The 25,907-nt window shown below is 40.3% G+C and overlaps 1 protein-coding gene across 1 annotated transcript in view; it reads right to left on the bottom strand.

Annotated features, from left to right (window-relative positions):
• Window positions 1–4,731: 4,731 nt before the first annotated feature.
• LOC100996179 (cyclin-Y-like protein 2) overlaps window positions 4,732–25,907 on the bottom strand; it is a 67,142-nt gene continuing 45,966 nt past the window's right edge. Inside the window, exons 5-10 of the mRNA XM_003828190.5 lie at window positions 25,684–25,719; window positions 23,767–23,818; window positions 21,894–22,013; window positions 17,331–17,497; window positions 8,260–8,422; window positions 4,732–6,754 (exon numbers count right to left, since the gene is read on the bottom strand). Of these exons, the coding sequence (XP_003828238.3) occupies window positions 6,644–6,754; window positions 8,260–8,422; window positions 17,331–17,497; window positions 21,894–22,013; window positions 23,767–23,818; window positions 25,684–25,719 (649 nt within the window). The 3' untranslated portion in view covers window positions 4,732–6,643. The remainder of the gene's footprint in view (window positions 6,755–8,259; window positions 8,423–17,330; window positions 17,498–21,893; window positions 22,014–23,766; window positions 23,819–25,683; window positions 25,720–25,907) is intronic.

The raw sequence follows: 25,907 nt of genomic DNA on the forward strand, positions 1-25,907 counted from the left end.
TCACCTTTTATGAGCTCTATGATCCTGGACACTTCACCTCTTACTATTCAGTTTTCTCATCTGGGAAAAACAGATAACAGTACTTAAATCCTAGGATTCAGAAGAGTTCAAGGATTAACTCAGGTTAAGTAAGTGAAACAAGGGAGAAGCAACTGTTCAGACAAGAAATAAAAGGAAATTGACAAGACAAGGATTTCAATTTGAATCTAAGAATCATTTAGGGTATCTGTTAACAATTTTAGATTCCCAGGCCTCAGCCCCAGGAATTGAGATTCATTAGTTCTGGGGCCCAAAAGGCTGTTTTATAAAAAGAAACTTAGAAAAAGTCACCAAAATAACTCAGTTTCTGTATGCCCTTACCAGTTCCCCACTAATGTGAACATCTCGTGTTGACATGGTACATTTGTTAAAACTAAAAAGTCAAGGTTGACACATTACTACTAACTCCAGACTTCATCAGGTTTTCCACTCATGTTCTTTACCTGTCCCAGGATCAAATCCAGGATACCATACTGCATTTAGAGAAGCTGCATTTTTCACAAGCTCTTTCAGCTGCTAAGAGGGAGGTGGGTGGGGATCACATCTTGAAAAACACTGGGACCTTTACAGGAATGACGCAAAATTGCTGCATCCCCAAGTTGGGGAGGTGAAATGCAATTTTGAAGAGGAGAATTGGTGGAGGAGATGAATATAGAAGGCTGATTTTAGAGGTAGAGATGGAATCCTCTCCATTAGATGAGAGGGTGTTACCTTCAGAACAAGGCATTAATGCCACAGAAAATAGGTTTTGGAAGGAAGGGGTACAACCTCATACTCAGGCTAGATTGAGAATACACGAGTAGGGTTGTGAGTAGGTCAGAATCAGCAAGTGCAGCAAACTGGGAACAGGTGTTTCAGAGAACGCACACAGAGGGCTCACATAAGGGAATTACAAGGGGTCAGTTAGCTCGTGAGCTACATACAACCTGCATGTTCCAGAACCTGGTGCTAATGCTTTGGCAGTGGGTCACGATGACAAATATCAAGCACTGCCACATTGGAAAGTAGCAGAAAAGGTAAGGGTGAGGCTGGGATAATCAATTTTATTTAAGGAGGGTTCTAAGGGTCTTGGGTGAAACAGGGACTGGAAGAAGAGGTGTATAAAACACTTGAAGCTCTGCTTGTGAGTCAGTTGTCACACTGAGGAGACACAGGAGTCACCAGCTTGAGGTGACAGGTAAAGGTTTGTAGAATTGAGAAGGTGAAGATGAAGCAATATATTTTTTTAAGAAGCAAGCAGCCTATTTTGGGAATCCATGGAGGTCTTTTGTAGTAGATACTACTCATATTTTACTAAAGACCTTGGGTTCTGGGACTATCACTGAGTTTTCCTAATCACAGTCCAATTGCTCAGCTTCCTAACACCAGTTATAAAAGTCACCTAACCTGTTCTTTTTTAGACAATGTTAACCATTTTCCAATGGACTCAAGATTCTTATAATGTCTATACCATTTTTCTTTCCCAGTTAGTTGTTCTTTCTGTACCCTAGAAATCCTAAACCACAAGCTGATATTCTTTAAATTTCGCATTAAGTACATGTTCTGTCACTTGCCAAATGCATTTAAAAGAGTTCAATAGACGCAAGGTGCAGTGGCTCATGCCTGTAATTCCAGCACTTTGGGAGGCCGAGGTGGGTGGATCACAGGGTCAGGAGTTCGAGACCAGCCTGTAGTGGGCACCTGTAGTCCCAGCTACTCGGGAGACTGAGACAGGAGAATCGCTTGAACCCGGGAGGCAGAGGTTGTAGTGAGCTGAGATTGCGCCACTGCACTCCAGCCTGGGCGACAGAGCTAGACTCCGTCTAAAAAAAAAAAAAAAAAGGATAGACTTCAGTAGAAATTGCCTTAGAAACCTGTGTCCTATGGGGCAGGCTTCAATGAAGGGCTCCTAGATCTTTTGCGTTGCTCGCTGGCACATTGTTGGGCCCAACTGGGTAATAAGTGTCTGGCCATTAGACTTAAGGTCATCTAATCCTTAACTTGATAGATTCTGGGTGTTCTCTACAAATTTGCATAGAAACTAGCACTTACCTGGGAGATTTCTCTGCCAGCTGTCAAAAATGTAGTTCCATATTCAACGGTCCTGTGTGAGGAAATAATGAAGCCACAGAAATCTTAAATGTGGTTAGGGAAAGGGCTGGGTGATGAAGATTCTAGCTAACCAGCACACTGCAGCAAAATTAGTTTCCAGAAACACTGCATAACCTGAATACAGAATCAAGAGTAATTTGGCTTTTGGTTAAGATTGGCTTTGGCATTTTTTTTTTTTTTTTTCCGAGACGGAGTTTCTCTCGTTGCCCAGGCTGGAGTGCGATGGCGCGATCTCGGCTCACCACAACCTCCACCTCCCAGGTTCAAGCAATTTTCCTGCCTCGGCCTCCTGACTACTGGGATTACAGGCATGCACCACCATGCCTGGCTAATTTTAAATTTTTAGTAGAGACGGGGTTTCTTCATGTTGAGGCTGGTCTCAAACTCCTGACCTCAGGTGATCCACCTGCCTCGGCCTCCCAAATTGCTGGGATTACAGACGTGAGCCACCGCGCCCAGCTGGCATGTTTTTTTTAAACCAAGGAATAGTGTATTTGGAAATGTGGGAAAACTACATCAAAAAACTGAACCTTGAGTTGTAATAAAATCAGGATTTAGTGTTGCTTGATTTCAGTGATATATGGGTATCTAGGTTACAATAAAAGAAATGTGAATAAAAGACCAGAATAAAATTTCTCTAGAAACATTGAGCCCTAAGATTAGATAGTTCATCTTGGAATAAACTATATAAAACTGCCAATAGGCAACTGCTTTTGTGCTACAAAAATGGCCATTTCACTTGGCTCAAATACATATTTCAGATCTTTGTCTTTTCCTTGTAATGAAGATGTAAAAGTTTTAGTTCACACTATACCAGAGTAAAATTTCACTGGGGTCTGTATTACAAATGTTAAAATAACCCAAAAAGTCAAAGTAAATTTGAGCTTTGGTACTCAGATAATCGTTTTCATAGTCTTATGTTAAAGAACTTATCTTTCCCAGGTATCAAACTCTAAGAAAACTGCTATAGTTACCACCTACTAGCAACTTAGTTTCTTTGCCCCATAACATTTGTCAGAGAACCTGCCCAGTTTCAGTGACATTTATATTCTTATTCTAAGTTGACCCAATTTTTCATTTATCTAAATGATTGTATTCCCTTCTAGAATTCAAGCCAAAGGACAGAACAATGTTAGTGTTCCTTATTCTATTGATTTACTCTTTTTTTGAGACAAAGTCTTGCTGTGTCGCCCCAGGCTGGAGTGCAGGCATGATCATGGCTCACTGCAACCTCTGCCTCCCAGGTTCAAGCAATTCTCATGCCTCAGTCTCCCGAGGAGCTAGGACCATAAGCAGTTGCCACCATGCTTGGCTAATTTTTGTATTTTTAGTAGAGAGGGGGTTTTGCCATGTTGGCCAGGCTGGTCTTCAACTGCTGAGTTCAAGTGATCTGCCTGCGTCAGCCTCCTAAACTGCTGGGATTACAGGCGTGAGCCAGTGCACCCAGCCCTGACTTACTCTTGAAGTCATGAATTTATGTCCAGTGTCCCTCTGTCAAACTGGTTTTTAAATCTTTGACCACTCATATATGTCAGGACTTCTACTTAGTTAATGGCATATTATAAGGTGCAAACCATCTTATAAACAAGGATTCATCATACGTTTTTTCTTCTAAGTTTAACACAGATCATTGATTCTAGTTTGCAATTTATCAAGATAAGGTGATAAGTTGAAGATTTTGCCTTAGGTACTAAATAATTAAAATGGATAAAAATACAGCAATATTATCAGGATTTAGTGAGGATCACTGAAGCTGAGTGGCTAGAATTTTAATTCTAAAAAAAAACCAACAGTGATTTATTTTTAACTAAAATGTAAACTTGAAAACAGTGTGCTAAAGTCAAATTATGTGGTTTAAGTCACCCTCTGCACAGCAACTTTAAATCTACTTTCTGTACTTCCATTTTGTTTCTGTGTAACTGAAAACTTCAAACACTCTCATTCTAATTCTACACTATTCCTGGAAATCCTTTCTCTTTGGTATATTTATCTAATTTCATATTCTAATGTGTTTTTCCTTTCAGACACAACAATCAACTATTCAAAGATGCTATCTAATGCACTATGCCACTAAGTATTGTGGCCAGAGAGTTATTTTAAGTGTAATAAATTATCTTAAAATTGAGGGCCAGGCATAGTGGCTCATGCCTGTAATCCCAGCACTTTGGGAGGCCGAGGCGGGTGAATTGCCTGAGCTCAGGAGTTCGAGACCAGCCTGGGCCACACAGTGAAACCCAGTCTCTACTAAAATACAAAAAATCAGCTGGCCGTGGCGGCGTGCGCCTGTAGTCCCAGCCACTCGGGAGGCTGAGACAGGAGAATTGCTTGAACCCGGCAGGCAGAAGTTGCAGTGAGCCGAGATCGCGCCACTGCACTCCAGCCTGGGCGACAGAGCTAGACTCCATCTCAAAAAAAAAAAAAAAAAGAGAAAACAAATATTACATCTTAAATACAGGCATGAATTAAACCAACTTGTGTATGGTCAAGGCAACTTACAAAAATGCTTTAAGACATATCAAGACTGATATAAACCATTTAAGTTAGGCAGAGATGCAACACTATGTGAATAGAAGTGTTATAAACACACTAGCCACATTTTAATTAGTTTACTAGGTTTTCTTTTAATATAAACATGAGAAATGAAAACCACATCAATTGTAGCATTTATTTTGAAAATAAAACTGCAATCAATACTCCAATCTCTAAGCTCTGCATTCCATAAATGATACTTTTTCAGGAGGTAGGATTCCTAAGGTTTATGGAAGTTCTTTTTAAATAGCAGGACATGAAATATGATACCTGCATCCAGGCTAACATGTGGGATAATAAAATGTATTGCATCACCTACTACTATTAGGGTCCAATTCCTTCTAATTTGTTACATGTGAATTAACATGGATCCCCCTCTTTATCACATCTAGGGAAAATAATCTGAGGTGATCAATGCAGATAAAAGCCTTGCAAAGAGCTACTTTACAAGAGAAAAGGGCACTTTATAAAAACACAAGAATTCCAAAAGTCTTAGTGAAATTTTAAGCTTTGATACTTGTAGAAGTAACAATGCTACAAACATTTACAAAACATCATTGAAAAGCTTGTTGTATTTCTTTTACATTTATTTAGTTTTGCCATTTTTTAAAGTGACAGTGTCTCATTATGTTGCCAAGTCTGGAGTGCAATAGCTATTTACAGGCACAATCACAGTGCACTGCAGCCTCCAAGGCTAGGCCTCAAGTGATCCTCCATTTAAGCCTCATGAGTAGCTGGGACTACAAGCATGCCTAGCTCCTGAGTATTAAGCTTTTAATTTATTGTTTCAGTCCTTCTTGAAGATAGCAGATATTGACTGAAACAAAAGGTTAAAAGTTTAACATTCAAATTCTGCAAAATAAAGCCAGAGGCGGTGGTACACACCCATGGTCCCAGCTACTTGGTAGGCTGACATGGGAACATTGCTTGAGGCCAGGATTTTCAGGCTGTGGTGTGCTATGATTGTGTCTCTGATTAATCATTGCACTGTAGCTTGGGCAATATAGTGAGGCATCATCTATTAAAAATAAAAAGAAGAAATACAATTACACTTTCAAATGATATTTTGTAAAGATTTACAGCATGTATACATATGCTGCAGTCCTCTGGAGGGCCCAGGCACACTACATTAAAGCTAAAAACTGCCCTGAAACTTTCAGGACACCTTGTATTTTATTATTTTTATATAACCACTGGACCACCACGTTGCTTGGCACTATGAAAACATCTTTGAATACATTTACTTAATAAGAAAATTTATCAGCAAATGAGAACCATTATAGTTCATAAGAAATATACCATAGAGCTTCATAAAAGTAGATAATCAATAACCAATACTTTCTCTTTTTATGACCCCCAAACATGCTAAACTGCTAATAAGAAGGGCTTACAAAGGATATGAATGGCAAATGTTATTTGGCAGCTTTTGCTTGATGATCGCCAGTAACTGTAGCTTCCATGGTAAAAGTAGGAAGAAAGAGCCCTTCCATACCTGACAATGCTGGGACTGCTCCTAGTGGCTTTAGGAGTTGTTAGACTCCCATGTTTTAACAGTGATACTGCACTGATTCCAAATGCATATGCAGGAATATTGGGGAAAAGAAAAAAACATAAAAGAAACAGAAAAGTTATCTTTAAAATCTAAAAAGTTAAACTATTGTTTTAAAAGCCTTACATAGTTCACAGCTATCAGCCCACACACTAAGCAAATATCTGTACGTGGGCAGGAGTCTTCACTTTGAAGTGGTTTTTATAACTCTGTTTACATTAAACAGGACAGAAGAGTGTAAGAGTGTGTTGTTGCCCTGACAAGGTCCCATTCTTTACTACGAAGTGCAATCTTAGTTGTCCTTGAGTTAACTTGAATTGAGGTGTTTCTTCTTTTGAAAATACCAACTTTTCTAGTTCTTTAGCAGGAGAGGTGATATTTTCCTGTCTTTTTTGATGAGGGGTTCAGATGTTACATTACTCCTCATTTCTTCCTTCAGAAGAGGATGGCCTTAGCACGCTGAAGATGAATTAAATCATCTGCACTCAGAGACCCATTCTTGGCAGCACTGTAGAAAACTTTGTCTTGTTCCATCCTTGAAAAAGGCTAAGAATGTCAAATAGAAAAGAGGTACAATTTTAAAAAGGTTTCCAATCTTTTAACAATCACCACTGATGATAAGCCACACATGCAGACTCCTTTAGATAGTTCAGTTACAGCTACTTTTTGTTTTTTTTTGGTTTTTTTTTTTTGAGAAGGAGTCCCAGGCTGGAGTGCAATGGCACAATCTCGGCTCACTGCAACCTCTGCCTCCCAGGTTCAAGCAATTCTCTGCCTCAGCCTCCTGAGTAGCTGGGATTACAGGCGCCTGCTAACATGCCCAGCTAATTTTCATATTTTTAGTAGTGACGGGGTTTCACCATCTTGGCCAGGCTGATCTTGAACTCCTGACCTTGTGATCCACCCACCTCAGCCTCCCAAAGTGCTGGAATTATACGAATCAGCCACCGCACCCGGCCCAGTTATAGCTACTTTGGCTGAGGTTTACACTGCCAAGTTTTGTCAACTCATTAAGGTAATCTCAGGGCTAGAATTAGATTGCTGGAGCAAAGGGGAACTTGTTTTATTAAGTTACTTAAAAATTGGGCTCCCAAAGATGTCACAGTATTGTGACAGGCTTCTAAGAGCAGTATCATGTTACCTGTGCACTTGTTCCTTAAACATAATGAATGTACACTTTTGCAAAAAGTTAGTTTATTAATCTACTTAAACTCTACCCAATCTACAGTAGTTATTATATACTTTAAGCAAATTTTAACGATGCAGGCATGTGCTGGATTGTATTGAAACATCAAAGAAGTCTAATGACTCAAGCATCAAAAGGCACTACTTCACTTGTACATTAATTATGATAGAAAATGTATTATTTTAAAATACTTCCAAGGTACCACAAAACGTGCCTATTTTAAATGTTCATCCTTGTCAGCTGTAACTCTGCTGTGTACTTACCAAAAGTCACAAACCATAAATATTACTTTGTCTCATAAAAGTTATCATTTCCAGTAAAATCCCATGTATTTCCTGCATCCAGTATTTGAGATGCGCACACCTTATACAGTCTAAGTGCAGGTCTCTTGGCTTAGGCACTAATGCTTTGTCTAACAAACCCATGGGACTGACTGCACTGTGGTATATACAGTAGGAAATTACATAAATTTGCAAACTGAGTAATAAAAAATAGTCAAGAGTGGTAAGTGCATTATGTATGTAGACATTGCTTGGAATACAATAACAAGAAATCATTTATATATGATGATTTGAAAGGGTAAAAGTTCAAAAGGGAAAGATTACAAATGAATTAAATTTGATTAAAATATTCTGAATTATGCTCACAAAAGAGAAGATAATATCTATAATTTCAAATAATGTGGATCTTTGTAAAAATCATAAAAGATACAGGAAACAGAATGCCAAAAAGGTAATAAGCTCTTCAGTATGTTAGTTAATTTTGAAGCTTTCCATTTTTCTAATCACTACTTAATATGACCTAGTCACAGATGTTGGCATTGGTGTTTGACTGAAAACCCACCTTAGTAACTTCGTAGCCTTACCTCCGGCTTCCAAGCTCTTTCTCTGTCAAGAAGATAAATTGGTGAATACAGGCCGTTGTTGTGTGCCAAGGTGCGAAGATCGAAGTAGAATCTGCTATAAACACTGTTAGTAACGCTGTTATTATAATTAATTAGCTTCAAGAATTGCCTTTCCAACTCATTCCTGGGGAAGGAGAAACACAACAAAACCAACACAGGACAATGTTAGTTCAAAAACATTATTCTCGTGTAAGAAATGTGGTAAAGTCATCATGTGCTCTAGTTTATTAGAACACATGAAAGAACTCACACTGTACAGAACCCTATTGATCTAAGAAATACAAGAAAGCATGCAACTTTCCCAGTTCTCTTTGAAAACTTAGAAAAACAAAAACAACATGAATGTAAAAACTGGGTTAATAACTCGATTATCTCACGTGCTTTCAAAGACATATTTGAATTTAATATGGGGAAAAACGACTTAATCTTAAGAAACATGGTAAAGCCTTCAGCTTTTTCATTTCTTTGAAAACATGAAAGGATTCAATGGAGAAAACCCTTATAAATACAAACATCCAAGGTAAGGCCTTCAGTTGTTCCAGTTCCACATGAAGAACAGAACTCATTTCTGAAATAAAACCTGTGAATGTATAGAATGTGGAAATGCCTTCATGTACATGATATTTGCTCCAAGACCCATGATAACACACACTGTAGACAGACCTTACAAATATAAGAAATCACACTGGATTGGAACCCTAGTAGATTACCAAATTCAGAAAAGTTTTCAGTTTTAACAATTTCTTCAACATTTATATGAAAATTTCCCCTACAGGGAAATCCTCTCAGTGTTTCGAAATTGGAGAGCCTGATGCAAACTGATTATGGCATAATCTTAAAAAAGGTGCATAAGTAAATGTTATACTACTTATAAATATTTTGTTTCTCAGTGATTCTTCATTTGAAAGGGTCTCTGTCCTTACTTCTACTTCTTTTGTAAGAAAACACTGAGGTCAAAATTTTGTAGATACTCCTCAAACAATACTAAATGAATTTAATAGGCAGTGTTTTTTTGTTAAGTCAGTTAATAAAATTTTTCTCTGTTTATTTAAGAATATCACACTGAGCTACTAGAATAGCTCCAAATTCTTTTTTAAAACAAATACAGGCTATGCAGGTGGATTCCTACACTAATGTCCAAACAGGGCACAGCTGCTTGCAGTCCATTCTGCATCCAGCACCCCAAGTTTGGGATGAGGAGAAAGGGGACAGCCTTCTCTGCACTCGTGCAGCTGACTCAGGGCTCATTCTTGAGGGTTCCATTGCACAACTCAGACTCCATGGTCACTCCCAAGGCACCACAATAGTGATCAGATGACAGAAATGATGGATGCCATTTATTAGCTGTCACTATTACGGGGCAGGAATACTCTTTACACTTCAGATGGTAGAAAGATCAAAGAGAAACACCTTGGCTAGACTAAACCCATTTTATGACAAGCCTTTTGGTAGGGTGCTGGCCTTACACAGTGTTTCTCCTAAGTTGGAAATGAAACCCCAAGGTGCTCAGCACCTGTCACCCCTGGCCGGATGAACTGAATGCAGTGAGAAGGGAACAGGCTGGGAGCAGCCCTCTGCCAAATGATTGTTCAGCTGTCCCGGCCGAAGATTTTTGTTTGTTTGTTTGTTTTGAGACAGGGTCTTGCTCTGTCGCTCAGGCTAAAGTTCAGTGGCATGATCCTAGCCTTTCAAGTAGCTGGGACTACAGGTTCATGCCACTTAGCTGGGCTCTTTTTTTAAAATTATTTTTGTAGAGACAGGCTGTCACTTGTTGCCCAGGCTGGTGTTAAACTCCTGTGATTAAGTGATACTCCCACCTTGGCCTCCCAAAGTGCTGGTATTACAGACATGAGCCACTGTATCCAGCACTTTGTCAAATGTTTAAATAAATATAAAACTAGAGTAATCTTACCACTTTCATAGTAATCCCCATAAAGACTTAACTGTATAAAAGCAATTAATACCTCAACAACATATTTGGTTTCTTGGTTTTAAAGTTTTATCCATTGGCTAAGTCAACAAATGTTCTCCGGTATGGAAAGCAGTTAGGATATAAGCAGATATATGGCTTTCTCATTTGTTTAACTGAAAACCCCACTGAAACTACTTCTAACATTAGTTTCCTATTCATATAACCATAAGACTATAGGAATGTAAATCAGATAATGCTTTAATAATCAGCTAATCAGGAGTTAATTTACTATAGGAATCTATGCACTTCATAATCTCTTACGTTTTTCCACAAACATATTTTAAATGTGTAAAATACAGTATTTTATATAATTAACATGTTTATTAATAGAAGCTTAGTTATTGAAGAAAACCATTATGCCTACAGGATATGTATCTTCTTAGTTTTTTGTTGTTTTTTAAATGGCTAATAGCATACCCTTTACCGGCGCAGCAAATTTTCTGAATAGGAGCTGCTCAGTTTAACTTATATGTATGTATGTATGTGTGTATGTGTGTGTGTGTGTGTGTATATATATATATGTGTGTGTGTATATATATATGTATGTATATATACATATATATATATACATATAAAATCCTCATAGCTTAGCTCCCACCTATAAGTGAGAACGTATGATATTTGGTTTTCCATTCTTGAGTTACTTCACTTAGAATAATGGCATCTAGCTCCAACTAAGTTGTTGCAAAGGCCATTATTTCATTCTGTTTTATGGCTCAGCAGTATTCCATGGTGTATATATTCCACACTTTCTTTATCTGTCCATTCATTGATGGGCATTCCATATTTTTGCAATTGCAAATTGTGCTGCTATCAACATGCATGTGCATGTGTCTTTTTCATATGACTTCTTTCGCTTTGGGTAGATACCTAGTGTGAGATTGCTGGATTGAATGGCAATACTGTTTTCCATAGTGGTTGTACTAGTTTACATTCCTATCAGCAGTGTAAGTGTTCCCTTTTCACCAAATCCATACCAACATGTACGATTTTTCAATTTTTAAATTATGGCCATTCTTGCAGGAGTAAGGTGGTATCACACTGTGGTTTTCATTTGCATTTCCCTGATAATTAGTGATGTTTCTGAAGGAAAATATATTCTAAGAAGACAAACAGATGTTGAAAAGTTTTAAGAAAAATCTGATAAACACTAATTTTTAAATGGTTCAATTTACAGTCCAAAAGAGATCTTTACAATCAACAGTAGAGGGACAAGATAAATGTACATTACACACTTTGTTGCAATGTTTTACATTTTCTAAAAATTGTGAACATAGCTCCTGTTCAGAGCATAGATCAGGGTGCTTCTGCATTCACAAACAGCATTGTGTAGAACTGGAGCTGGCTTCTGCCACCACTGCTTCTGGAGCTCACATCTGTGGAAACCTGCACATTTCTCTGGATATTCTCTGACCTTGTAACTAGAACTAGAGCCCCACCGGATTAGCTGCAGGTTTTGAGAACAATTTAGCTGCCATTATAGTGGAGCTAAGTGTTCATAATTACAAATTTTGCTGCCTTCAAGAAACCAGTTTACAGATTGATGACAGTAGTGATTAAGAGCACTTTAGCTTCTGCAACTTTCAAAGTACTTCTATTTGTTTCAAATTCATTTTCTGTTACATCCTTTGCTAAAATGGCTACTAGCAATATCACCGTGACAACTCAGTTTCTACTACTAGCAAGGCAGTAATTTAGCAGCCATTTCAAAACCAACTGACCATCACTAGTGAGTCTCTTCTTAGTCACAAGAATCCTCAATTCACTGGTAAATATACAGTGTAGTAATTCTGAATGAAAGTCTTTAAAAATGTTTTTGGGGTATATTATAAGTGTATATATTTATGTGGTATATAAAATATTTTGATGACTATGATGTGTAATAATCACATCAGGGTAAATGAAGTGTCCATCATGCCTCAAGCATACCTTTGTTTTACAAATAATTCAATTACACTCTTTTAGTTACTATAAAATGTACAATTAAATAATTCTTGAGTGTTGTCACCCTGTTGTGCTATCAAATACTAGATCTTGTTTATTCTTTCTAACTATATGTGTGTACCTATTAACCATTACCCCTTACTCCTCATCCCCCATACTACTTTTACCAGCCCTGGCTAACAGTTCTCCTACTCTATATCTTCATGAGGTAAATTGTTTGAGGCCTGGCGCAGTGGCTCACACCTGTAATCCCAGCACTTTGGGAGGCCGAGGTGGGTGGATCACGAGGTCAGGAGTTCGAGACCAGCCTGGCCAGCATGGTGAAACCCCATCACTACTAAAAATACAAAAATTATCCAGGCATGGTGGCATGAGCCTGTAATCCCAGCTACTCGGGAGGCAGAGGTAGAAGAATCGCTTGACCCCAGGAGGTGGAGGTTGCAGTGAGCCGACATAGCACCACTGCACTCCAGCCTGGGTGACAGAGCAAGACTCCATCTCAAAAAACAAACAAACAAACAAAAAAACTGTCTTAATTTTTACTTCCCACAAATAAGTGAGAACATGTGAAGTTTGTTTTTCCGTGCCTGGCTTATTTCATTCAACCTTTCCATCCATGTTCTTGCAAATAATAAGATCTCATTCTCTTTTACGGTTGAATAGTACTTCACTGTGTATATGTACCATATTTTCTTTAGCCACTTATCTGTTGATGGACACTCAGAATGCTTCCAAATCTTGGCTGTTGTGAACAGTGCTGCAGTATACATGAGAGTGCAGGTATCTCTCTGATATACTGATTTCCTTTCTTTTGGGTATATACCCAGAAGTAGGATTGCTGGATCATACGGTAGCTCTATTTTTAGTTTTGAGGAACTCCAAACGTTTCTCCATGGTGGCTGTACTTAAATTACATTCCCACTAACCATGTATGAGTGTTACCTTTTCTCTGTATCCTCACCAGCATTTGTTATTGGCTGTCTTTAGAATAAAAGCCATTTTAAGTGGGGTGAGATGATCTCTCATTGTAATTTTGATTTGCATTTCTCTGAAGATCAATTATATTGATGTTGAGTATCTTTTCATATACCTATCTGCTATTTGTATGCCTTTCTTAGTTTTGAAACAGGGTCTCACTTTGTCACTCAGGTTGGAGTGCAGTGGCACAATCACAGCTCACTGCAGCCTCAACCTCCCAGGCTCAGGTAATTTTTGCACCTAAGCTTCCCCAACACCTGAAACCACAGGCACGTGTCATCATGCCTGGCTAATGTGTCCTCTTTTGAGAAATGCCTATTCAGATATTTTGCCCATTTTAAAAATCAGATTAGATTTTTTTCTATGGAGTTCTTTGAGCTTCTTAAATATTCTGGTAATTAATCCCTTGTCAGATAGTTTTCAAATATCTTCCCCCATTCTGTGTGTTGTCTCTTCACTTAGTTGATTGTTTCCTTTGCTGTGCAGAAGCTTTTTAACTTGATGTGACCTAATTTGACCATTTTTGCTTTGGCTGCCTGTGCTTATGAAATATTCAAGAAATATTTGCTGAGTCCAGTATCCCAGAGAGTTTTCCCAATGTTTTGTTTCATATTTCAGGTCTTAGATTTAAATTTTTTTAATTTTTAATGTTTTAAAAAATAGAGACAGAATCTCACTGGTTTGCCCAGGCTGGTATTGAACTACCGGGCTCAAGCAATTCTTCTATCTCGGCCTACCAAAGTGCTGGGATTACAGCCATGAGCCACCGCACCCAGCTGAGATTTAAATCTTTAATCCATTTTGATTTGATTTTTGTATAAGGTGAGAAATAGAGGTCTAGTTTCATTCCTCTGCATATGAATATCCAGTTTTCCCAGCACCACTTATTGACGAGACTGTCATTTCCCTATCGTATGTGCTTGGCACCTTCACTGACAATGAGTTCACTGTAGATGTATAAACTGGTTTCTGGGTTTTCTATTCTGTTCCATTGGTTTATGTGTCTGTTTTTATGCCAGTGTCATGCTGTTCTGGTTAATATAGCTATAGAGTATAATTTGAAATCAGATAATGTGATTCCTCCAGTTTTGTTTGTTTTTTGCTCAGGATAGCTTCGGATATTCTGAGTCTTTTGTAGTTACATATAAATTTTAGAATTCATTTTTTATTTCTATTTCTGTAAAGAATGTCATTTTTTTTTTTTTTTTTTTTTGCAGACTTGTGGAGGTACCACATTGGTGGTCTGAGATCAGACCTGAAGGAATTCTCTGGGTTAGCAGACAGGGACTCACTTCTTCTCTTACTTTCCCACAAATGAAGTCTCTCTCTCTGTGCTAGGCTGCCTGGGGCTCAGAGAGGAGCAATGCAAGCACCCCTGTGGCCACCACCTCTGTGACAGCACTAGGTCTGAAGCTGGCACAGCACTGTGGCGGGCCAAGGCCCACTGTAACACCTACCCGCTGCCACCTATTTCACTCAAGGCCCAGGGGCTCTACAATTAGCAGGTAGTGAAGCCAGCCAGGCTTCTGTCCTTCCCTTAAGTGCAGTAAGTTCTCCTGGTCCCTGGATGGGTTCAGAGGTGCTGTCTGGGAGCCAGGGCTGGAGTCATAAACCTTAGACATCTACCTGGTGCTCTGCTCTACCATGGCTGAGCTGGCACTGAATCCACCAGGCAAATCCATTCCCACTCTTCCCTCCCCTTTCCCCAGGCAGAGTAGTCTGTCCCCACATATATCGTCAACACAGTCCCATGGGGATTACTGTCAGGTCACCACTGATTCTCACTCAATGCTCAAGTGCTCTCAGTCAGCCTGTGGTGAATGCTGCCTGGCCTGAAACTCACTCTTCAGGGCAGTGGGCTCCCCTCTGGACCAGGGTAGGTCCAGATATGCCATCCAAGAGCCAAGGCCTGAACTGGGGACTCCAACAGTCCACCTGGTGCTCTTCTCCACTGTAGCTGAGCTGGTATCTAAGCTCAAGAAAAATCCTCTTAACTCTTCCCTCAGCTTTTCTCAAGCAGAGGGAGTCTCTCCTCACAGCCACCACAGCTGGGAATGTGCTGGGCCACACCTGCAGCCAGCACATCTCTGAGTCTCACTCAAGGCCCATGGCATGTACTACCTGGTCACCACTGATGATTCTTCAGGGCCCAAGGGCTCTTTCATCAGAAAGTGATGAATCCTGCCATTACTGAGTCCCTTTAAGGCATCAAATTCCCTTCTGGCCCAAGGTTTGTCTAGATATGCTATCCTGAAGCTGGGACCTGAAATGGGGGTCTCATGACTCTGACCAGTGCCCTCTCCTACTGTGGTTGAGCTAGTATCCAAGTTGCAAAACAAAGTCCTCTTTCCTCCCCTCAAGCAGAAGAAAGAGGTCTCTGTCAGACCTGTGAGCTGCACTGTCTAGGGTTGGAGGCGGGGTGGGCAAGCACTCCCTAGCTGCCCCAGTTGCTGTCTCTGTAGGTCACATGCCCCTAAATACACTGGCTTCAAGGGCAGCACAGCAGTCCTTGTGGCCTAGACAGACTTTCAGGTTTATTAAGGACCCCAGAGTATTTTATCCCACAGTAGCCAGTAGCCTTTCACAACTCAAGTTCCAACCACTGGCATGAACAATTCCTCCCTGGCTAGGGCTAGTCTAAATGCTTCCTCCGTGGGTGGGCATTGGATGAGCGCAGCCTTGTTTTGCTTTCTGCTATGACAAGGCAGCGCTGAATTTAGTGCAAAGTCCCACAGTTGCTGTGCTCTCCATCCCCCAAGCATGTAGCCCCTCTTCTCACCACAGGTCCACTGCTAGGACATGGGGGAGGAGTGGCATCAGCAATTCAAGACTGTCTTTTCTACACTATTCAGTGCTTCTTTCAGTGATATGAAGTTAAAACAAGGTACTATGAATGCTTACCTGATTTTTAGTTCCTATGCAGGTGCTTTTTTTATTTAGACAGTTGCTAAATTTGCTATTCCTGCGGGGAGCACAATTGGCAGAGACTGCTATTCAGCCATCAGGCTCCACCTCTGTGAATGCATACATTCTGAAAGACAGTCTTAACTGGAGTAACAGGAAAATGTAAAAAAAAAAAAAAAAAAGAAAAACAAAAACCCAAAACCTCTTGCCACTGCCTGTCATGATCTTGATCTTCATATGGTGCTCAATGTCATCAAGAGGTATTCCTTCAGATTTCCCTAAATGTCACCCACAAAGCCATTCTCGCTGTCTAGTGGACACTGTGACAGCCTCTGCTGGAAATGCCTCCCTGGCTCACTCTGCCTACCAGCTCCAAGGCCCTTCCCTTTACAACAGTCATGAGGCCAGACTGGAAGAAAGACCCCATGAAGCTTCTGTTTCAGCATCATGTTGGTGCCATCTGTGAGCAACCCCATGACTCAGCAAGATTTATTGCACTCTCACAGGTAACTCGGGGCCCCCAAAGTGCTGCTGTGGTTTTATGAGTGCCCCAGGAACCTCCTGAGTGTGGTGAGCACTGGGTGATGCTCCAGCAATATTTCTCAGACTGCCTGAGTGGAACACTGGAACTTCTAACTCATCAGCCCAATTTCTAAACACATGCAACACTCCTACTGGGATGGGACAGGGGCACAGGGATCTGTGGCTATTCTGTATCTTGAGGTTTCTATAAAACAGAACTTCAGTTAAAGCAGGGGGAACACCAGCAAAGGCAAATTCACAATGTGTAACTCAGGGTGAAACTACACAGTTTTCACAGTCCAGAGGCCTTAGACCTGTCACTGGCCAAATAATTATTTCCAAGGCCACACATGTGCTCCTTACAAAGAGACTGGAACTTGCACACAGCTTTGAAAAAGCCATAAGATATTTACTGTACTATTATGTTCTGGTAGTACACTGGTAAGATAATGCCAAAAATATTCACCAGAAAAATACTTTTCAATTTATGAGCAGATTATTAAAACATCAATTTACCAAGACCTACCAGCAAACAATGAAAAATATGAACTATTGTTCTAAAGCTGGATGGAAAAATATGTGGTGTTTAGGCCCATTTTCATTATCTGCACAACGTAACCTTTAAAAGTATTTCTTAAAGTATTTAAGTTTATGGGACCACATAAAGTACTGAAAAATGGTTACAAAGTTCACAAAAACCATACAAACTCACATTTCTTCAACTGTAATGTTCTTAAAGAGCTTGCAGTAGTCCTCATTCCACACAGCCATATCACTCCAAACCTTGGAGGCAAGAAGAATGGCTCCTAAGACAATCCTCTTCCAGTTAGTTGGACAAATGTCGATATCAGCATAACTTACAAGTCTTTCTATGTAAATCTGCAAAACAGAGCACTGGCCTTTGATTTAGCTCAGTTTAAGTGCTGTGTTAAGAATTCTTATGAATGACAGATTTCTTCTGGTTTTGACCAGAAAGTAAGTGCTTATGTTCTACAGAGATTTGCTTGATCAGACCAAACAAGTGGCCATATCACAATTGTAGGTCAGATACTTCTGCTACCTACTCTGCCCATAGAAATTCACAGCCCAATTTTGGTCACAAGAATGACCGTATATCTCAGCCAAGGGCATCATGAAGCCAGGCAGTGCTGTCACCTTCACACTCATAAAAGACAGCAGACATACAGGCCCAGTGTGGAATAAAGTCATTCAATAAATCCTTAAGTGCCTACATATGTAATGTCTCACACGGAGCTGGTAGGTAGATGGGAATTTTACAAGTACGTCAAGCTTGAATATGTAAAACCCATGTAATAGTGAGCAAATGTTAACCTTCTTCTCACAAAAACTCACCCTTCTGTGGCACTAGCTTTAAAAACTGCTGATCAAGAGAGCCTCCCAGCAGCTGCTGTGTAGAGCAGCATGGCAGGAGCAGGTCTGTGGGGTTGTAAAACATTCCCCATATTCAGTTGCTCACTTGGTAAGAAACACATGTGTATAAAGGATGGTCCTTCTCACAGCCCCTATTTTGCACATCTTCATGATCACTTCAAAAAATTTATTCTGTCTTACATCATCTGCAACTTAGACAATTCTGTTGGTTTTAAGGTGGAAACAGCTGCCAGTCTCTGTATCCCTGGGATTCTTCTACACCTGCCAGGCAGTTGGTGAGACAATCCCCTGAATTACTTTACATCTATCAAACATCTGTCCTACAAAGAATTGAGCAAAGTGAATAGCTGAGTAAATATTAAAGGTGAGCTGTAAGGTGTTGTTACCTCAGAGGGTGCTCTGCAGAACAGTATGTCTGTGAGCTACTTGAACTGTTTACATCGAAACAAAAGGAAAAAACTTTATATAAATAAGCAAGTTTATTTCTTGTCTGAAGGGTATCAGATTGCAGAACACTGCCAGATCTGATACTGATCTGAACACTGCCAAACTCAAGTATGTTTTCAAAAACAAATGGCTATTGAACATGACATTTTACAGATTCCACTCCCTTTCTCCCAAACTCTGCACTCTCAAGTATTTCAAGAGTGAACCTCCCTCCCAGGGTTCAACTGCGTAGGAATCAGAGACCTCTGAAACAACATGGCAAGCCCTCTACTTCCTGTCCCCTTTCCTGCTAAGCTGCAGACCTGCTGACACTCATCCATGCCACGTGCCCTTCTGGGTGAGTTTGAGAATTCTTTATTCCCACTGATGCCAACTCTTCCCTCAGTGCAGTTGATCCCATCTCACTTTTGCAGCACACTGTTCCCACAATCACCTCTTTCTGAAGATTTTCTTCCTCTCTACCAGAAATTTCCTCCAAATTGTGTTTCCTTTGTCCCCATCTCACTCCCCACTCCTCTCCAACTGTGTCCTCTCACTGATGCTCACAGCACCATACCCTCATACCAGCTCCTCATCTTCCATCTCTCCTTCAGCTACACTGCCTGCCCCTGCTGACATGACTCTCCCAAGGCTCCTCTTGCCAACAGGCACTTGTCTCTTGTGTCTTCACGCTGACAAACTAAAGCTCTGCATACATTGCCATTTGCCTAGGTGTTGGGGCCAAATACCTGCATTTCAGTTCCCCTGCTCCAATCTGTGTGCAATGCCTCTTACGTCTACCTTCACTGGTGGTCTGCATGGTTTGATGGTGACCCACAGTCTATCACTGCTCACCTGTATTACCCAGTTGCTTCTTAACCCTCTTCACTGCCTCCACTCTGCCTCCCAACTATAGCTTACTGTCCCCAAAGCAGCCAGCATAACCTCTTCATTTAGAGCATGGCACTCCCCTGCTCAAGATCTCCCCACGAGCTTCCCATCAAACTGGAGTAAAACCTTAACTTCTTCCTACAGCCTACAAGCCAAAAGGCCCTGTGAGCTATGGTACTGCCTGAGGGGCCTCATCTCCACTCTTTCCCTCATTCTTCACTCTGACTATGCTGGTCACCTTGCTGTTTGTTCCTCAAACACACATGAAACGCATTTCTGTCTGTCTTGGCAGTCATCCTGCTGCCTGTAATGTCAGCACTCTTTCCCGTCGCGCCTTCAGTCAGGTCACTGTTCTAATGTCAGCTCTCTAGAGAGGCTCTTCCTTATCTGTCTACCTAAAATAGCCCCCAGTCACTCTGTATCCCTTTATCCTGCTTCCTCTTCCTGCTGTTTCATACACTTAAGTTCCATCTTCCTAGAATATAAGCTCATAAAAGCAAGAACCGTGTTCCACCTGTCCCCTCCTCTACCCCCGCACTTAGAAGAGCGGCACAGGGTCAGCATCCAGTGAGTGTTCACGAATCAGTCACTGCTTGGCAGCATTCAGCACTGTGACTACAGCTTCTCCTATCTTGAACTCTTTCTCCTTTTATTATCCTCTTCTGCTTTTCCTCTTCCCACTCTAGTAGACACTCCTCTGGGGGCTTGTCCCTTAAATGATAATAGTCTTTACCAACCTATATTCTGTCCATTTTATCTGTTTTTGAGATAGGGTCTCACTCAGTTGCTCAGGCTAGAGTGTAGCCTCCACCTCCTGGGCTCAAGTGAACTTCCTGCCTCAGCCTGCCATGTGCCTGGTGCCACAGGCATGTACCATCATGTCCAGCTAATTTCTTAATTTTTTTTTTTTTTTGTAGAAATGGGTCTCACTTTATTGCCCAGTCTGGTCTTGAACTCCTACACTTGAGCAATCCTCTCAACTTGGCCTCCCAAAGTGCTGGCATTACAGGCATGAGATACCGTACCTGGCCTTACTTTTTGTTTTCTTAAGATGCAGGGTCTCGGCTGGGCGCAGTGGCTTACACCTGTAATCCCAGTACTTTGGGAGGCTGAGGCGGGCAGATCAGGAGGTTAGGAGATCGAGACCATCCTGGCTAACATGGTGAAATCCCGTCTCTACTAAAAATACAAAAAATTAGCCAGGCGTTGTGGCGGGTGCCTGTAGTCCCAGCTACTCGGGAGGCTGAGGCAGGAGAATGGCGTAAACCTGGGAGGTGGAGCTTGCAGTGAGCCGAGATTGCGCCACTGCACGCTCCAGCCTGGGCAACAGAGTGAGGCTCCGTCTAGAAAAAAAAAAAAAAAAAAAATACAGGGTCTCATCATCTGGCCCAGGCTGGACTTAAACTGCTGGGCTCAAGTAATTCCCCCACCTCAGCCTCCCAAGTAGCTAGGACTAAAGGCATGAAACCACCATGCCCGGCTTGTCCAATTTCATTCTACACACTTTCTTGGTATTTAAACAGCTGCCGTTGCTCTTCATTCTGTAGCTCTATGTCCAATTCATGCTCTAGTCCTGTATATCCAAATGATGACTAGACTGTGCTACTCTGCTCTCTCAAAGGCACACCAAGCTTAGCCTATGTACAAAACTCTCCCTTTTCCAATCCAGCTTTCCCTCCTGCATCACCTATCTCTACATCTGGAAACACCACTCCTGCTTCCCTCTAGCATGTGCTAACAGTTCCAACTGACTTGCAGCTTCTCGAGAGGACTGTATCTGGTCCAGTGCCCTTTGAGGGCTTTGATTCAGGTGCACAGCAGTAGCCTTCTCCCCTAGAATCTAACTGGTTGCTAAAGAAGTATTGACCTAAGTATTTTTTCATTCCTGGCCATGCAGTTGACTTTCCTCTATAGGTTTGTTGTGGGGAGGAGTAAGACTATTTTTAACAATTTGAGCAGAATTTATTATTTAAAATGATAGGTTTACAAAAGGGATTTGTAGGGATAATGTAAATGTAACGACACAGCTATGGTTTGGTAGACCAACTGGAACCACATTCCTGGGCAACTTCATGAGCAAGCACAGGTGATCAGCAGGGATAGATAAACACACATCATCCAAGGAACAAAGAATTGAGGGCAGCAGCTGTCAATGACAACATGCATCAGAATTGCCTGGGGATATACCCTGGGACTCAGCTTAGACCTACACTGGCATCCCTTCCTGCCCATCAGCCAGATGGTTTTGTTACTGCTCCCCATTCCAAGCTGTCCACATGCCCTGGATGTGTGTGCACTGTGTGTGCATGTGTTTATTGATGTGTTGGGGGAGAAATCAGAAATCCCTCCTGCTGCCTTTAATAGCAATTGTTCTGTGATGAGAAAAGCAACTGTGACATTTTAAGCCATAATGATGATTCAACTAAAATGTGTGTATTTGCTTTCAAAAGTTTCTCTTAAAATTCTGAGATAACTTCAGAAACCTACTGTATTAAAAAACAGGACCATACCACCCTGTTTACAAGAAGAATTTCTAAAGCTGCTTTATAAATAGAAAATATCTTACCAAACTTACGATTGCAAACTCAGCTGTTAGCCTCATGGCTTTAAACAGAGTACGAACAAATCTGAAAATCAATTTGTGTTCAGGATCATACTTAAAATATTCCTCCAAAACCTCTTTTTGCTGAAAGAAGAAAGGATGCAATGTAAGTATCCATTGAAGAAAAAACCTGAGGTGCTCTTAAGACAGCAGTGTTCACATTTGTGCCCATGTGTCACTTACGATAATTTTGATTGGTGAGATGTCTTTTAGTTTTTTACAATATGAACAGCAGGATCCTGAAATACCATAATGATTTAATACTCATCCACATTCACTTAAAAATAATATGAGCTTAAGCTCAGAAAATGTTTATATTCTTTTTTACCCTTTCCCTCACATAATTCCATCCAAATGTAAACTACTCCATCCAAATGTAAGCTTTAATGTCTTACTGACTGTATGTCATACTTCTCTGCAATAAACTTTGAAAAAATATAGTTACCTGTAACCATGAGGCTCTAAGCCTGTGCTGATAAATACAATAGTCACTAGCCACATGTGGCTATTATGTACCTAAGGAAGTACATTTTTAAATTTTTACACCATGTAAGTTGATATAAACTTAAATTCTTTTTTTGTTTGTTTGTTTGATTTTTTGAGACAGATTTTCGCTCTTGTTGCCCAGGCTGGAGTGCAATGATGTGATCTTGGTGCACTGCAACCTCCGCCTCCTGGGTTCAGGCGATTCTTCTATCTCAGCCTCCCGAGTAGCTGGGTTTACAGGCACATGCTACCATGCCCGGCTAATTTTTATATTTTTAGTAGAGACAGGGTTTCATCATATTGGTCAGGCTGGTCTCAAACTCCTGACCTCCGGTGATCCGCCCGCCTCAGCCTCCCAAAGTGCTGCAATTACAAAGGTGTGAGCCACCACAACCAGCGAACTTAAATTATTTTTAACCCTCTTCATAAAAATCATGCTTCTTTGTTAAAAGTATTTACATATACTTATATTGCTTGATACTATTAACAATTATCTTTTAAAAAGATATGTTTTCTGTTATTCGGATAGTATATTTACTCACATTAGCTCACTAATTAAACATACCTGCAGATCAGTTCTTATTCCAGCACGTTCTTTTTACAACACTTTTAAAATAAGATGACTAGATGCCACATGAAACGGGGAACAAGACTTAAAGAAAGATGCCTTTGACTGCGGGCATGAAACAGATACAAATCTATGATGAAAATACAGACTCAGGCTGGGCGTGGTGGCTCACCCCTGTAATCTCAGCATTTTGGGAGGCCAAGGTGGGTGGATCATGAGGTCAGGAGATTGAGATCATCCTGGATAACATGGTGAAACCCTGTCTCTACTAAAAATACAAAAAATTAGCTGGGTGTTGTGGCAGGCACCTGTAGTCCTAGTTACTCGGGAGGCTGAGGCAGGAGAATGGCATGAACCCAGGAGGCAGAGCTTGCAGTTAGCCGAGATTGCGCCACTGCACTCCAGCCTGGGCAACAGAGTGAGACTCCATCTCAAAAAAAAAAAAAAAACAAGAAAGAAAATACAAACTCAATAAAAGTGACACTTACTGGGCCGGGTGCGGTGGCTCACGCCTGTAATCCCAGCACTTTGGGAGGCCGAGGTCAGGAATTCAAAACCAGCCTGGCTAACATGGTGAAACCCCATCTCTACTAAAAATACAAAATAAGCCGGACGTGGTGGCGGGCACCTGTAATCCTAGCTACTTGGGAGCCTGAGGCAGGAGAATCGCTTCAACCTGGGAAGCAGAGGTTCCAGTGAGCCAAGATGGCAGCATTGCACTCCAGCCTGGGCAACAAGATTGAAACTGCATCTCAAAAAAAAAAAAAAAAAAAAAAGTGACACTGTAAGTGGGTGTAACCGTTCATCAAATATGCCCAAAGATCTATCTGCATCTCTATAAAATAAGAATGTGTATTACTTCAAAAACTGTTAATATCTTAGTATAATATCTGTTTAGTAAAATAATGCTTCCTATGTGCCTATGTGCTTTGGTGTTTACTTCACCAAAGCAAACAGTTTTTACAAATTCTCCTTGATACTGACTTGCGGAGGGTTTCCTGACCTCTTCTTCCTCAGCATAGCATGTCCTGTACTGTGAAGTCTTTTATACCATAATCAGTCAGAACTGCCTGTAAGTATTGACCCTCCCTCACAGGCAATGGCAATAAACCAAACACATTTTCACTCCTTGAACCACACACTGAAACACAAGAACGTTTTACAAAGCAGTAGTGGTGGGCAATAATCTCTTTAGAACTTTAATAAATGTAAATCTGATTCAGATTTGCTAGCTTCCTTTAATTTAAACTACTAAAAATAATAAATACATCATGAGAATATACTACAGAGAACTAAAGAGAAACATCAGTTTCATTTAAAAATACAACCGGGCCAGCGCAGTGGCTCACACCTGTAAAATCCCAGCACTTTGGGAGGCCAAAACAGGCAGATCACTTGAGCTCCTTTAGGAGTTCGAGACCAGCCTGGGCAACATGACAAAACCCTGTCTCTACCAAAAATACAAAAAAATTATCCAGGCATGCTGACACACATCTGTGGTCCCAGCTACTCAGGAGCCTGAGGTGAGAGGATTGCTTGAGCTGAGATCATGCCAATGGACTCTAGCCAAGTGACAGAGTGAAACTCGGTCTAAAAAAAAAGGTACAACTATCATTCTCAAAAATAAATGAAGCTGTCACTCATTCACAAGGAAATGTGTCACTCATGTCACAAGGAAAATAAGTATTTGTTTCCAGTGATAGAATTTAAGCTTTCCTGAGGACTTTGAAAAACTTGTTCCTTCTACTGTAAGCTTGACAGCTTCTCAATACTTAAGGACGTTTTAAAATAAAATTGGTGGTTAAATTAAAAAAGTCCTTTTTGATACAATAAAACATAAACCAATATTTTCCAAATAACTAATGCATAATATCATAAATGCAAGTATGTGGGGAAAGAACCATTTATTGTGCAAGAAAGATCGGTGAGTACTGAGAATACATTTGCTAATATGTAAAATGCCACTGTAACTAATTTAAGAAACTAGCACTTGTGAAGTTTTGATTTAGTATTAAAGAATACCCACAACTGTCTTAAAGCTTTAAAAATACACCTTTCACCAACTACATATTTGCATGAGGCTAGGTCATCTTATTGCTTCTTTAAAGCAAACTGCAAAGAAAGAGCTAGAGAATCCAGCTGCCTTCTATTAAGCGCAACACTACAGATTATCAATAATATAGATACATGACACACTTTTTACTCAACTTTTCATCATAGAAAAGTTATATTTTCTTTTAAAATTTTATGTTAACAATATTGTTCTCAAGGAATATTTTCTATTGTCACAACCTGGGTCATGGGTTACTACTGACATCTAGTGGGTAAAGGCCATCAATGTTGCTAAATTTTCTGTAATGCACAGGACAGTCTTCACAACAAAGCATTATCTAGCTCATAATATCAATAGTGTTAAGACTGTGAAATCTAAACTAAAAATAGATTTTGAAAAAAATCTCAAGTTTATATTTCTATCAGAGTAAATATCAATATAATCAATATAAAATCATACTCATTGGGATACTTAATCATTTAAGAATTTAAAAAGTCTCAAGGACCAAAGAAAACACAAATAATTTGCTTCGATATTTTAGTAGGCACAATACAACTTATGATGTCTAGAGCTATGATCTAACGCTGAGCTTAATATCATGCAAAGTAATTAGCCAGAATAACAAGACAGGTTTTAAAAAAGCTCACCTTTGCTTGATATGATAATATATTGCCAAGGTCACACTGTGGAAGGAAAAAAAATATTCATAACAATAAATGTTATCATTTGTTAGGCTTGAAGACATTTTTTAAGAGGGGGGCAGAGGAAACTCTCCTAGCGGCTCTGAAATTCAAATCTTATAGTTCAGAACAGTACCATAAGGGCACTTTCTTATTTTCATTTCTTGGCTTTTAGCAAAAATATGAGAACC

The sequence above is a fragment of the Pan paniscus genome, chromosome 8 (assembly GCF_029289425.2).
Source record: "Pan paniscus chromosome 8, NHGRI_mPanPan1-v2.0_pri, whole genome shotgun sequence".
Lineage (NCBI taxonomy): Eukaryota > Metazoa > Chordata > Mammalia > Primates > Hominidae > Pan > Pan paniscus.